The 14,568-nt window shown below is 53.7% G+C and overlaps 1 protein-coding gene across 2 annotated transcripts in view; it reads left to right on the forward strand.

Annotated features, from left to right (window-relative positions):
* The first annotated feature begins 5,068 nt into the window (after positions 1-5,068).
* The window catches only part of SMARCD3 (SWI/SNF related BAF chromatin remodeling complex subunit D3), a 31,591-nt gene continuing 22,091 nt past the window's right edge, over positions 5,069-14,568 (forward strand). For both annotated transcript variants that reach the window (XM_072964159.1, XM_072964160.1), the window contains exons 1-2: positions 5,069-5,148; positions 6,968-7,108. In XM_072964159.1, coding sequence (XP_072820260.1) covers positions 7,070-7,108 — 39 coding nt within the window. In that variant the 5' untranslated portion in view covers positions 5,069-5,148; positions 6,968-7,069. The remainder of the gene's footprint in view (positions 5,149-6,967; positions 7,109-14,568) is intronic.

The raw sequence follows: 14,568 nt of genomic DNA on the forward strand, positions 1-14,568 counted from the left end.
TCAGCATACAAATCCTGCATATGTTTTGTTATATTTACAGTAAATATTTCCATTTTTTAGTAATTATAAATGGTACTGTAGAAGGTTTGTTTGTGTTTTTTAGATTTATTGGGATTCTCAGTATACACAATTATGGCATGTTCAAATACGGGTTCTTTTATTTCTTCTTTATGATATCTGTGTTTCTTTCTTTCTTTCTTTCTTTCTTTCTTTCTTTCTTTCTTTCTTTCTTTCTTTCTTTCTTTCTTTCTTTCTTTCTTTCTTCCTTCCTTCCTTCCTTCCTTCCTTCCTTCCTTCCTCCCTCCCTCCCTCCCTTCCTTCCTCCCTTCCTCCCTCCCTCTTTCTCTCTCTCTCTTTCTTTCTTTCTTCTCGTTGCTCTGGCTAGAACTTCCAGCAATGTGTTGAATAAGGGTAATAAGGGTGGACATTTTTGCCTTATTCTGGATCTCAGGGAAAGAGCATTCAGTCCTTCCCTGTTAAGTGTGTTAGCTCAAGGTGTCCATAAATACCCTTGATCAAGTTGAGGAAGTTCCTTCTGTTCCTATTTTTCTGAGAATTTTTTTTAAATCATAAATGGGTGTCAAATTTTGTCAAATGCTTTCTCTGCATTGATTGATATGATCTTGCGATTTTTCTTCTTTAGCTTGTCAATATAGGAGGTTACATTCATAGATTTTTTTTTTTAATATTGAAGCAGCCTTGCATGCCTGGAATGAACACCCCACGCAGTTTTCTTACCTTCTGTCTCTCTCTCCCATCCGAAGGCAAGTTCCAAATGGAAAGAAATTTTTGTTTCATTCTATTCATTGCTGTATCCTGGTTCCCCAAACAATGCCAGGCACACATAGATAAGCTCTCAGTACCTATCTGTTGAATGATGAAGGGACAGAAGAGAGACGAAGAGAATTTCCAGGATCAGGGTGAAGGGAGATTGCAGGACGACAACTGTGGGCAACTTGTCCAGAGGGAACAGATCAGAAGGCTCCAGAAGAGCTTTGGATAGTCTGCAAAGCTAAAGGGTAATTATTATTGTGGTACCTCCATACAATGGAGTATCATTCTAAAAAGAAATGAGCTATCAAACCACAAGAAGACCTAAAAGGAGGACCGCAAATGCATATTGCAAAGTGAAAGAAGCCACTCTGAAAAAGCTCCATCCTGTAGGAATTGAACTATCTGACCTTCTGAAAAAGGCAAAGCTGCGGAAACAGTAAAAAGATCAGTGATTGCCAGGGGTTAGGAGAGGCACAGAAGAGTGGACAGAGCACAGAGGATTTTAGGGCAGTGAAACCATTCTGGATGATGCTTCGATGCTGGATGCAGTCGTTATAAATGTATCCAAACCCAGAGAACTTGCAACACCAAGAGTGAACCCTAACGTAAGCAACAGACTTCGGGTGATGCTGTGTCAGGGGATGTCCGTCGTGGTAACAAAGGTACCACTCTGGTGGGGGTGTTGACCATGGGGGAGGCTATGTGTCAGGTTAGTGGAGGGGGAGGGGGTATATGAGAGCTCTCTGTCTTTTCTACTCCAATTTGCTATGAATCTAAAATTGCTCTGGGGGGAGGGTATAGCTTAATTGATAGAGCGCATGCTTCCCATGCACAAGGTCCTGGGTTCAACCCCAAAACCTCCCCTAAAAATAAATAAACAAATGGGACTACCCCCCCCACAAAAAAGTAAAATAAATAAATTTTAAAAAATAAAATAAAATTTCTCTAAAAAATAATGTCTATTTTCACGCTAATCATGAACTCTAGAGAAAACAAAAGTCGTCCAGGAAAGGAAAAGCGCTCACAGTTCACTATACGGCTCAGCCAGGGCCACGTCCAGGTTTTGGGGGCCTGAAGTTTATACAACCAAGGGGAGACACTTTAAAAAAAAGAAAAAAGAGGAGTAGCAGGGGAGGATGTAGCTCAGGGGCAGAGTGCATGCTTAGTTAGCACGCATGAGGTCCAGGGTTCAGTCCCCAGTATCGCCACTGAAAAAAAAAAAAAGATTAAAATAAGTAAACCTAATTACTTCCCCACCCAACAACAACAACAACAAATTGAAAAGAAAAAGGAAAGAAAAGACTAAGTCAAAAAAAAAATCTGATTGATCTCAGAGCAATTTCTGGAGTCATTGTCCTTTCCCTGTCCTGATCTGTGGGTCTGTCTGGGGGACAATGAAGCAGGGAGGCAGCTGACGAGTCCTGAAAACTTTGAGGAGAGCCCAGAGCTCCAGGAGGTACAGCAGCCCCTTGCTGGCACCCACCAGCAGGGGACAAAGCCCAAACTCCTGGGCCAGCATTCTGGCCCCCCTGCACCAGACACACGCCTCCATGTGCTCCTTCAGCCCCCCAGGCCGATGCTCAGCTATTCAAGACTCAGTACCAAGGCTGCCTTTTTCATGAAATGTACCCTCCCCACCCTCTTGCCCAGAGTTGCCTGCGGGGGTGTGGGAAGAAGCCTGACAGACCTGGATTTGACTCCCAGCTCCGCCACATGCAAGTTCCGTGGCCTCAGGTGTGTGACTTGACCTCCCCAAGCTTCGTGTTTTATCTTCTGTAAATGCAAATCATAATGTCCATCCTGCAGGGCTGTTGGGAAGAACAAACACCTGATACAGTGCTGGACATGAGGTGAGAGTGAAACAACATGTTTTTCTTCCTATTAGCATTAATTCTTTTAATTGTGGGAAAAAACAAATAAAATTTACTGTTCTAACGGTTTTTAAGTGTAGGGTTCTGTGGCATTAAATACGTTCACACTGTTGTGCAACCATCACCACCATCCATCTGCAGAGCTCTTTTCATCTAGCAAATTCTTTCTCCATTAAACACTAACTCCCCATCCTTCCTCCCTGTCCCCCAGCCCCTAGCACCCTCCATTCTGCTTTCTGTCCCCTCCAGCATTGGGACTGGCCTCTGTGCCAGCACTCATCCCTTCTATCTGGTGTAGTGAGCTATTTACATGTATTAATCCCCCATCTGGTCCAGAGGCATGTCACATCCCCGCCCCACAGAGTCTGGTGCAGTGCCGGACACACAGTAACCCACGCTCGAGGAAGAAATGCAGAACACGGGAGGGAGGTTGACAGACGGAGTCCCATATGCATTCATGGTCAAGGCCCATGGCTTTCTGGTCTACTTTTATGTAGTGGATACTCAGAAAATATTGGGAGCCTAAATGATGATATAGATGGTTTTTGTAAACTTTCACTTATGTTTTGAGTGAATAAAATATCAGTGACTATTTATTTATTTTAATTTTTTATGGGGGAGGTATTTATTTAGCAGAGGTACAGGGAATTGAACCCAGGACCTCATGCATGCTGGGCATGCGCTATGCCCTCCCCCCATCAGTGACTTTAAAACAAGGTGTTAAGCACTGGGATAGAGGCTGCTGCCTGCCACCTGGGAAGTCACTGAGAAGGACCACAGGGCTTAATCTTTGATGACTTAATCCCTGATTGACTGACTGTGAGTGGAAGAGAAGGGGGGCCTCAGGGGAGGGCACAGGGTCAGAGGAAGGAAGTGGGACTACCCATCTGGCTCCTCTGCCCTCTGGGCTGGTCCTGAGCCACCCCTCAGCCTGCCTGCCTGATGCTGCCCCGACTTGTGCTGTCTGCCTGCTCTCCCTCTGGGGTTCTCCTCTGAGGACCCCCTTCCCTCCTCCCCTGGCAATGCACACACCCTCACGGCAGGACCAGTTCACACTAACTACCTGCCCCATCAGAAGGGCTCATTCTGTGAAGTTTGTTCTGCCAAGTAGCTAGCTGGTGGTGCAGGAGGGGAAGGGCGGAGGACATGAGGGTAGGCACCACCTCTAAATGGACTCCTCCCAGCCCAGAGGGGTGATGCTCCAGCACTGACCTCTGGGTTCCAGGGTCTTGGTCATGGGAAGCCTTTCAAGTTCCCTCAAACCCCATTATCCAGACAGCCCTCCATCTCTCCCCCAGGTCATTGAGCAAAGCTTTCCCCTCCCCAGATAGACCCACTTGGCCTCTCCCTTCCCTGCATCTCCAGGAGTCCCCTTTCAAAGGTGAATGCTCCCAGGAAGGGCTGCACGGATTTCTTAGCATAGGCTGGGATCCCTTCACAAGAAGGGGCACAGGAATATATTTGATTCGGGGCATGAAGTCAGCAAATTTGGGTAAAAAGGCCACAGTGGGTCCTCTGAGTAGGCAGGGGTATGAGGGTCTCTGGGGAAATAGAAACACAGGTGCTGAGAGCGGCGGGGGCTGGGGGGAGGACTGAGCGCTGAGCAGAGGTCGTGGGGCTGAGTCCGAGGGAGTTTCTGTCTGGTTGGATGCCAGTGGGCTTCAAGAGGGGTATAAAAGCAGCCTTATTCCCAGTGGCCCAAAAATGGAAGCAACCCAGCTGTCCATGGAGAGGTGAACGGATAAACAAAATGAGGCATGGCATATGCACATATATACGTTGTACGTATGCAGGCAACAGGATCTTATTCAGCCTTAAAAGGAAGGACATTCTGACACATGCTACGACATGGATGAAACTTGAGGACATTTGGCTCATGAAGTAAGACAGATACAGTAAGATTTCCTCTATATGATGTACTCAGAGTAGTCAGATTCACAGAGACAGAGAGCCCATGGTGTGACCAGAGCGACCCATCTGGCTGGACGTCCAGAAAGGGTCTCTCCTGGCTGCCAGAGTCCCTGCAGAGACAGGTGTAAAGCCGGAGGGACCGAGATTAGACCATGAGTGTGCGAGTGCATAAAGAATGCGGGGGGTGCATCAGTCAGAATCTGTCCCTGAACCCGGAGTGGAACCCAAGCCCCCTCCCCACGGCAGGTGTGTGTGTGTGGTCACAGCCACATCTTATGCTCTGACGGTCTGTGCGAATCCGCGGGCGCGCAGGAGCATCCACAGACATAAGGCACATCTGTGCACAGACTGAAGAGCACAATGGGCCCGGCCAGGGCGCGCCGCGGTGCTGCTAGCGTGGCGATCGCACGTTCCGATGGATGGGGCGACGCTGCCTGCTCTGATCCCTAACTCATTATTAAGCTCCTCGCTCTTTGCAGACGCTCCCTGCACCTCCCCCGCTCCGGGCTGCAGCGGCGCAGGCGCCGGGCCGTGCCGAGCGCCGAGCGGGGAGTGAGCGGCCGCGCTCCGGGCCGGGGTCCCGGGGGAGCAGGTGAGCGACCCGCGCCGCGCGGCCCCCAGGCCCTTGGAGGAGACGCCGCCCGGCCGCGCTGCGCCGGCGCCCCGGCCTTCCCTGCTTGGCAGTACCCGTCTTGCCTCTGTTGGCATCACCCCTCCTTCCCTTGCCTGGCATCCCTCCTCCCCCCTGCCTGGTATCTCCTCTCCTCCCGCCGGCCTGGCATCCCTCCGCCCCCCTCCCCGGTCTGGCATCTCCCCCCCTCCCCTTGCCTGGCACCTCCCTGGTCTCCCCCCTGCCTGGCACCTCCCTTCTAGTCCTTTCCTGGCACCTTCCTCTTACCTGGCACATTCCCCTTACCTGGCACCCCCTTCTCCCAGCCTGGCTTCTTCCTCCCCTCCTCCTTTCCTGATCTCTCCCGCTACTCCTGACTCTCTTCCTCCCCCTGCCTGGCACCTCCCCCCACTGCCTTTCTTGCACCTCTTCTGTGACTGGCAAACTCCCATCCAGCCTCTTCTCTGATTCTTCCCCCTCCTCATCCTTGCCTGGCATCCTCCCTCCTCCCCCTACCTGGTACCTTCCCACCCACCCTCCCCTGCATTTCCCCTCTTTCCCTTTTCCTGGCACCCTCCTGCCTGGTACCTTCCTCTCCTCCCTTGTGTCTGACACCTTCCCTCCTCCCCAACTGCCTGTACCTACTCTTCCCCATTGCCTATCACCTTCTCCCTGCCTGGCACTTTCTCATCCTGCTCCTGCCTGGCACCTCCCCTCTTCTTCCCTCCCTGGCATCTTCCCTCCTCCCCCCTCCCTGGCACCTCCCCTCTTCCCTCCTCCCTGGCACCTCCCCTTTTCCCCCTTCCCTGGCACCTCCCCCCTCCCCCCTGCCTGGCACTTCCCCTCTTCCCCCGTGCCTGGCATCTCCCTTCCTCTCCCCTGCATGGCACCTACCTTCCTTCCCCTGCCTGACATCTCCCTTCCTCCCCATTGTCTGGCACTTTCCCTATCTCCACTTGGCATCCTCTTGCCTGGACACCTCTCTCCCATTCAGATTGTCCCTCTATCTCCCGCTGTCCTGCAGGGCACCTCCTTCCAACCCTGGGCTGGTAACACCTCCTGTATTGAATCTTCCTCCTCTCATTGCCTCCCCTTCCTCCTCACCCTTCTCAGAGTCACCCTCTGGCCAACACCACCAACATGTGACCCCAGACTGCTTTCAAGCCACCCCCATACCTAACAGCACTGCCCCTTCCTCATCCACCACACCCCACCATCTGCCCAGGAACTTCAGCTCACAGGCTGGGTTCTGACCCAAGCCCACAGGGTCCACCAGGAAGCCTATGCATACAGGGACGGCCCAGTGTGAGCTGGGTAGATCACAGAGCAAGTCACCTCTACCTGCCGCCAACCCTGGGATTCCTTTGGGACATCCCTGAGCTCCAGAAGTCATCCTGGCCCCATCCTGGCTGATGGTCGTGACCTTCACCTCCAATGTCCAGCTCTCTCCTCTATTGCCAAGTCCCCCAAATTTGCATCCCCTGCCAGGGCCTGGGCTCTGCCAGGATCCTTTGTTCCTATCCCCTAGCTCTGTCCTGCCGCACCTGGTCTGTGCCTGCTTCCTGTGCGCACACTGCTCCCACCCGACACCTCCCCATGTGCCGCCCAGCCCAGGCTGGCCCTTGCCCGTGCCTCCATCCTGGGCCCTTCCCGCACACCTCCTGCCTTCCTCAGGCCTGTCAGGGAGTTTGTCCACACAGCAGGCCCCTTCAGCCTTCTTCCCCAGCCTCCTCAGGCCCCTTGTGAATCTGCCTCTAGGGCTCAGGTCTGGCCCGCCCCTCCCACTGCCCTCTTCTTTCAGATCCCCCTCAGAATGGGCCTCGGTGCTGCAGGCACGGTAGGCTCTGGGCCCGGGCACCAAGGGGGCACTGGATGACTCCCCCGCTGCAGGACCCTGCCACCTATGACTCCAGGCCTTCAGCACCCACCCGCCGTGGTACAGGTAGGCGCTGCCTCCCCCCACCAGCCCAGGAGCCCTGGGCTCCATTGAGAGTCGCTGGCTCTGGGCCCCTGGTCACACCCATGGCCTCTTCTTGGCCCTCCTCCCTGCAGCGGGACCTGTGGCAGTGCCTCTTCTCATCCCCTCTCCCATAGCTGGAGCCTCTGCCCAGACTCTGCTGACATCTCCCTCCATCCTTGCCCTCCCTCTTGCTCAGTGTCCCCTCACCTCCTGTTGTCCTGCCTCTCAAAGCCAGTCGGAGCCAGGGACAAGTGAACCTGAAGCTGGGTTGTGGGTCCAGGTGAAAATGGTCTGGGGCTCTGGCTTGTGCCACTTTTTCGGCCCCCAAAGGCGCCCAGACACACACCTCCTCTCCCCTCACCTGTGTGTGAGTGCACGCATGCGCACCCCCCTCCGCGTGCACACATGCTCTCTGCCAGCTGAGAGGAAGCTGCCGATCCCTGGCACAACTTGGGCTATAGAAACTAACCCTCCACACATGCTATGGCACACATCTAAAAGCCTCTGGGACCCAAGCAAGGGTTTGCTCTTGGCAGGAGGGTGGTGGCGGCATCCTGGTTGTATGGCCTCGGGTGGGAGCCAGCCCTGCCCTGCTACTAGGCAGGCCTGGGGCTCCAAGGGCTCTCAGGCCCATTGCACGTGCGTTGGACCTGCGGAGCCTCCCCTGGGCTTTATGAGAGGAGGATGGCCTGGGTAATCCCACGTCAGTCCCCCTAGTCCAGAAGGAAGCGCTGAGGCACCCCATGGGAAGGCCGCGTGCCTGCGAGCACCATTCACCTCTGGCGAGGGGTTGCAGCTGGGTCTGAAGCCCACAGTCTGGTCTGAGCTCACCTGTCCAGCCCCACCTGTCACTCTGGCCGCCGCACTGGTGGGAATCACCTGACAACAGATTGGGTGCTGTCGGGGCCCTAAGAGTGTGGGGGACCCAGTCCCTGCCCTCTGGGCTGGCAGTCCAGCATGGGGAGCAGACTTAGCCATCCCATAGGACATACCAGAGTGGATGATTCAGGCCTCAGGGCTCTGAGGAGGGAGACATCAGGAAAGCCCTCAAAGGGGGCAATTTGAAGTGGGCTTTCGGAGAACAGGAGTGTGGGGTAGGCTGGTGCCTGGGGTTGGCGGGGTGGGGGGGCACCAAATTGTCTCCACTTCTCCTCCCTCAGAAGGAGCTGAGGGACTTCGCTTCCTGCCTGGGCTGCTCTGAAGGCCAGGGCATCCCTGCCTCCTCTCTGCCCTGTACCCCACTGGCAGGTTGTTCCCAGGGCAAAATGGTGTGGGACACTGGCTGCTGGGAGAGCCTGGCTGGCCCAGAGGTGGAGCAGCACTGGATGGCAGAGAGAACCATCATCCGGTCCTGGTTGCCATGGAAATGCAGGTGGTTCTAGGAGTTCATCAAGGCTCCCAGACAGAGGTCCCACCCCTGCCCCACAATCTCACCACTGCCTGAGGTTAAGTGTGAACGAGTTCTTAGCTTGTGAGGTTGGTTTTTAAATGCAAACTCCTAGAGAAAAGGTGTGAGCTAGTGTGCTAAATACCTTCTTTGGAGGCAGCTCTAAAGTTCTGGGGTGTCAGAAGATGGTGGCCAGGTCAAATGGGGGTGCTGATGGGGCCACAGCTGAGGTCCCTGGGAGGTACGCCAAAACCAGGCCCCCACGTGGTGAGTCCTCATAAATTGTGACTGATTTGGGGTGCACTGAGATAAGCCCTGGGGGGCTCCCCACCAGCAACAGGTGGGTGCCCTGGGCTGCTCCAGGCCCTCCCTGGAGGAGGGGCTCTTCCTGAAGGGATGGGCAGTGGGGGAAGGGAAGCTTGAGAAGACTGAGTCCCCAGGCGGCCCTGGTCACGAGAGGAATCGAGAGTTCATTTGAGGATTCCTGGGGGATCGGGAGCCCCGACCTCTCCGTGTGATGGAAGTGGTGAGGGATGAGGTGCTGGGGGAAGTTTCTGGCGTTTTATTTTGGAGTCCCATTAGCATAAAATTGGCCTGCATTCAGCGCGTGCAGTTGCAGACAGGGAGCCGGCTTTGACGCTCGGTGGCTTGGGCACGTGCTGTCATTTGGATGCTGACGGCCCGTGCTAGCGTCTAGACAGCAGCGCGGGCCCCAGCGAGCAGCAGCTGGAGGCTGTCTTCGCCCCAAGTGCCCGCGGTGTGATTGCAAGTGAGAGCTGGTTGTTAGTGAGCGTTAAGTGGCAGAGGTAATGAGCCGGAGGTGTCACGCGGGGGAGGTGTCACCCGGGGAGGCAGAGCTGCAGACGTGCAGGATGAGCCAATGGCCCTCCGTTCTGTCTGGATTCTGAGTCCTCTTGAATCGCTGCACCAGAGGGGTCAGCCTGCTTCTGGTGGGCGCTCAGCTGAGGGAGGCTTTATTGTAAGGGCACAGCTGTGCCCCTGGTGCCCCATGCTCGTGTGGGTGCGCAGACCCTGGGTAACTCAGAAGGGACCGTGGGAGAGGAGCTGCTGCCTTCAGCCTGGCCCACCTCTTCATTTGCTTCCCAAGCTGTGAAACCCATTTCTTTGTGACCCAAACTTATACTTCTAGGAAATTTGAGAAAACGTCTCATGAGCATGTGGCCATTCAGGCCTTTACTGGAATTTACGAGGTTGGATCATCTCCCGTGTCAACCTTCTTTCCAGACTGAAGAACGTTCTGGGGGCTGGAGTGAGGAATGGCATGCTGTGAGGGAAGGGAGGGAAGGAGAGAAGGAACAATGCAGGAAGATGGACTCCCCTCGTTCCCAAAGAGCTTGAGGTGGTTTGCGAAGACACTTGTAGTGAGGAAATCGGGACACAGGAGTGCAGGGTGGGGAAGGGGTGTTGTAGCCAAGGACGGGGCTGGGGGACAACACGCAAATCAGGAGGCCCGGGCCCCTCCCACAGCGGGTACATGAGCCATTACACTGCCTGTAAGACAAAAATCAAACCATTTGCCCCCAAAGACTGTGATTTTTGGCCATGAAACCCTGAGAAGTCTCTCCTGTGTGAGGAGATGGAGGGACACTGTGTGACAATTTAAGCAATGTTCTCAACAAAGCCACAGCAGTTTCCTCCAACTAAGACGGGGGCTGACATAATACTGCGCAGCCGTATAAATCCTGCTGACCCTGCTAAATCCAAAGGTAAAATTTGGAACAACTAGAAGAATGTATTGCCTGTTAATATTTACAACAAAGTTTCTAATAAATATCAGGCAGCAGGAAAGCGTATTTAAAATGGGGCAGCAAGTGCAGAGTCGCCTGCTTGGGGGAAGGGCACGATCCTCACAGGGGAACAAAGATCCTGATCAGCATGTGTGGCCAACAGGTGAGCGTGGGTGCAGATGGGAACCAGTCACACACCTTAACCCCAGATCCTGAGCCTACTGAGAAATAGACTTGGATGGCAGGGAGTTACCAGCTATAGGTCAGGGAAAGCTGGACCCCGATGAAAGAGGCTTGAACCGGAGACCCAGATATGGAAGGAAGATCTTATGCCTTCACTTGGGTTTGCTGACCTGGCACATGGGAGCACGGGGAGATGGGCAGCCTTTTGTCAGGAGACCCCCCTCAGGGGAGGTCAGGCCACGGGGAACAGCCCTGACTTCACCTTCCCACGACCCAGAAGAGGAACTTGTCCAGAAGTTGTCAGACCCTTCCAAGGGGGCGGAGGGGTGGGAAGAGGCAGCGGAGGATTCCAAGGTCTTCACTCCTGAAGAATAGAGTAGAAGCTTCTTTGTGAACACATAGAGACAAGAGAGGGTGCCCTTCACTGTGGGGGGTCAGACCATCCTGGTTGCTGGACAGTGGCATCAAAGCTCAAGTTCAGTCCTGGGAGTGACCTTTGACCCTTACCCCTTCCTTCTCTCTCCATCAGGACAACCATTGTATTTGATTTTTTAAAAATACTTTAATTTATTTTTTATCTTTCTTGTGAGGGCGGGGGTAGGCAATTAGATTCATTTTAATTTGTTTATTTTTAATAAGGATACTGGGGATTGAACACAGGACCTTGTGCATGCTAAGCACGCACTCTACCGCTGAGCTGTACCCTTTCCCACCCCGTTTTATTTGATTTTATTTCCTAGACACATCTCTAGTCCATCCACATGCCAGTCCACGCCGCTGTTGTCTTCCACCTGGACGACAAGGGGTGTCCCACCCAGGGGCTGGCCCACCCCCAGGGGCGCCACATGGGCTTGTAACACAGGCCTGATCCATTTCGTCTTCCATTTCGTCCAGGGCTTTGAGTTCCTTCGCTCACTCTGGGCCTTCACATGGGCTGTTTCCTTTGCCTACCACACCCTTCCAGCTCCCTTCACCTGCCTAGGTTCACTCCTCATTCAGGTCTCAACTTAAATCCCACCTCTTCCAAGGACACTTTCTCCCACCCGAGGGGCAAGCTTCCACCTTCTTTTGTCTTGTAGCATGTACCCAAAATTTAAAGATTTAATTGTCATGCTCCTTAAGGGCACAGACTACATCTGTCTTGTTCAGCACAGTACTGAAAATATTTCTTGAATGAATGAAGTGGTAGTGGAGAGAAGGTGGCTCTGATGACTGATCCTGAAAGGATCCTGAGATTCCTTTGTACTGTTGGCCCTGCCCTCTCTACACTCCCACAACCCAAGGGTTTCTTGGAGGGCTTCTTGCCTGCCCACCTTGACCTGCTGACACCTGAGCTGCTCTGTGCAGGTGCTCTTGGCCACGCCTGGACAGTCTCTCTCCGATACGACCTGTTCGCCGTGATCATGGCAGTTCATGCCCTTTTCAGTTGTTCTTGTGGTGAGGGAGGCTCTTCCTTCCCATGACCTTGATCTTGCCCTTGAAATTACAGAGAATGAACCCCTTCTGCTTCCATGATATCTGATTGCCTCCAGACATTTGAAGGCCCTCCTCCCACATGCCCTGTGCCTGCTCTCGGGACAGCCAGCCCTGGCCTCTTCAAATGTTCCTTACCTAGGAGAGCCAGTGGGGGTTGGGGCCCCCTCAATGATACCAGACAGGCTTCGGAGCCACCCAGGCCTCCTCAGAGGATGAGCTCTGCCCGTTACCTGCTAGGCAGCCTTGGGCCGACACTTCGTTCTCTGAGCCTCAGTGTCTCCTCTGTAAGGCAGGACTTAATACCCCATCTATAAAGATTCCTTGGGATGCTGAGTGCACAGCACTCTGCATAAGGCCAGCACACAGTGGATGCCGGGAGTCCCCCTCATCACTGTGTGGGTTAAAATGTGATGCTCGGTGCTGTCCCCACTCCAGGTGTCACTCATCTTTGGACCCCAAAACACCAGCTATGGTGACCTGTGTCTCCCTTAACTCCAGCCCAGCCCCTGTCCTCAGTGACACCGTTGTCTCATTAGGGCTGATATCAGTGAGAAGTCCCAGGGCTCTGCACCCACCAGCAGGAAGGTCATCTCTGGTCCTGGTTCTGAGCACTCAGATGCAGAGTTACCTTGTGAGCATTAGCCATCTTTCCAGACAGCAGCTCGCCTCCAGCCTGATGCAGTCTGTGTATTCGAGAGGCCTGCCTTCTTGGCCTTTGAGGAAGTTTTTAGTTGGGGGGAAAAATGTGAGCCAGCCAGTGTAGCCCAGGAGGGAGCCCTGCGGTCTGCTGGCTCTCCTGGGCTGTGAACAGATTCCATCCGGTCTCAGCAGCTGGATCAACAGCAGGGGCCCAGGTGGGTGGGCTGGGAGGAGGTGCTGCAGGAGAGGGGGTGCCCGCCGGGTTGGGGGCTGAGTAGAGGGAGGGGAAGCTGAGCTCCAGCTCTGTCTGCAAATCCCACTCCACACCTCCCCCACCAGCAGGAAGCATCTTGGTGCCTTTTTGCTGTTTCTTGCCTCAGTTTCCCCTTTGAGCCATTTTAACCAGACCTCTTCCTTTAGGAGAAAACCCTGTCTTAGGAACTCTTTCAAAAATATGCCTGCTGGTGGTCGACACCCTGTCTGTCAAGACTGACCCACCCCTGCCCCCACACCCCCGCCACGCCACCGCTGCTGCAACAGCCTTCACATCCTCCGCGGCACGTGAGACCAGAGCAATTGCTCCTGGATGGGAAAGTCGGAAGCAGGCTGGGTCATAATAACAGCAACCAGTGTTGACTGAAGGCTTATTACAAATTTTAAGAATTTTACGTGGGTTTAACTGATTTGTCCTCCCCACAACACTGTGAGGTAAGAGCTGGCACTGTCAGCACTTTTAAGATGAGAAACTGAGGTTACAGAGTTTCCCAAAGGTCAGCTGGAAGAGTCCCAGCTGGTGTCCCCAGTGTGCTATGACCCAAACTGTGGCCCTCAAAGGGCAGAGCAGCCATGCCTTTGTACAGGCCCCAGCACCCCTGGCTCACCCCGCGTTGGAGACTAGTGGTCCTCAGGCACAGGGCCCACCCCATTGCTTCCCATCAATTGCTGGGTCCCTAGGGGCGTGGGAGAGTCAGCCCCTAAAATAGCAAATGGGGGTGTGGTCGGTTGCCGGCTCATGCCCCTTCAAAAAGGGACAGCCCCCCAATTCCATCTATGTTGCCAGATTTCCAGCGTTTTAAGAGATTCTAGAAGTCTGGCTTTCTATAGGAAAGCTTCCAGTTTTTAGGTTTTTTAAAAGAGTTTAAGATGCACTGTGGACTAAGTGAAACCTGCCTGGCCTTCCCAGTTTGCAGCATCCGCCTTGAGCTGTTCTTACCCCATCACCCGTCACTGCCATCCTTCAAGCCCAGAGCCCTAAACTGGTGCTACTCAGTGGGCCCCACCCTGAGACACACTGCATGAAGAGCTGTTGTCACTTCAGGTGGTCTCCTGTCATCAATGACTCATAAACAAAAGGCAGAGTCTTGTCAACAACTTGAAGACCATCTCCCAGGTCCCTCTTGAGTAGAAGTCAGGGGTCCCAGGTTGAAAGCATCACTCTTCAGTCCTCAGTGATGTGCTGCTCGTGGGAAGGGCCAAGGCTCTTGGAGATGCACCCTCTTCCCTTGTCCATGTTCTCAACCCACAGCAGGGGCTGCTGAGGGAATTCAGGGCACTTTGACCACCAACGGGGGAGCAGTCAGATGGTGAGCAGAAAAGACCATTGACCGTGAGACCAGTACCTGGGAGTCTGAGCCGCTTCAACACTAGTTGGCTGTCTGGCTCTGAGTCAGTCACTACTCTTGTGTTCCTCATCTTTGAAGTGGGCAAACTCATAACATGCAGCCCTTTAACTTCCTGGGGTGTGGAGAGAACCAAATTCAGGCATGAGGATTGAGCTTTTCTGTAAGCTATTAAGCTCCATAAAGATACACGTGGTAATTTGGAGGCGTCTGACAAGTCTCTCCCAGCGTCTTGAGAAGGACGTACACACGTGGCCTGAATGCAGCGGCGTGCTGGGGAGTATTTAACAACTGACAGGGCGCGAAGGGGGAGCTGAGATCTGATTTGTATCCTTTGCTAATTTCCATGGTATAAATACTCCTACCGTAGCTGATTTTAAACTACCAACA

This window comes from Vicugna pacos, chromosome 7 (assembly GCF_048564905.1).
Source record: "Vicugna pacos chromosome 7, VicPac4, whole genome shotgun sequence".
Taxonomy (NCBI): domain Eukaryota; kingdom Metazoa; phylum Chordata; class Mammalia; order Artiodactyla; family Camelidae; genus Vicugna; species Vicugna pacos.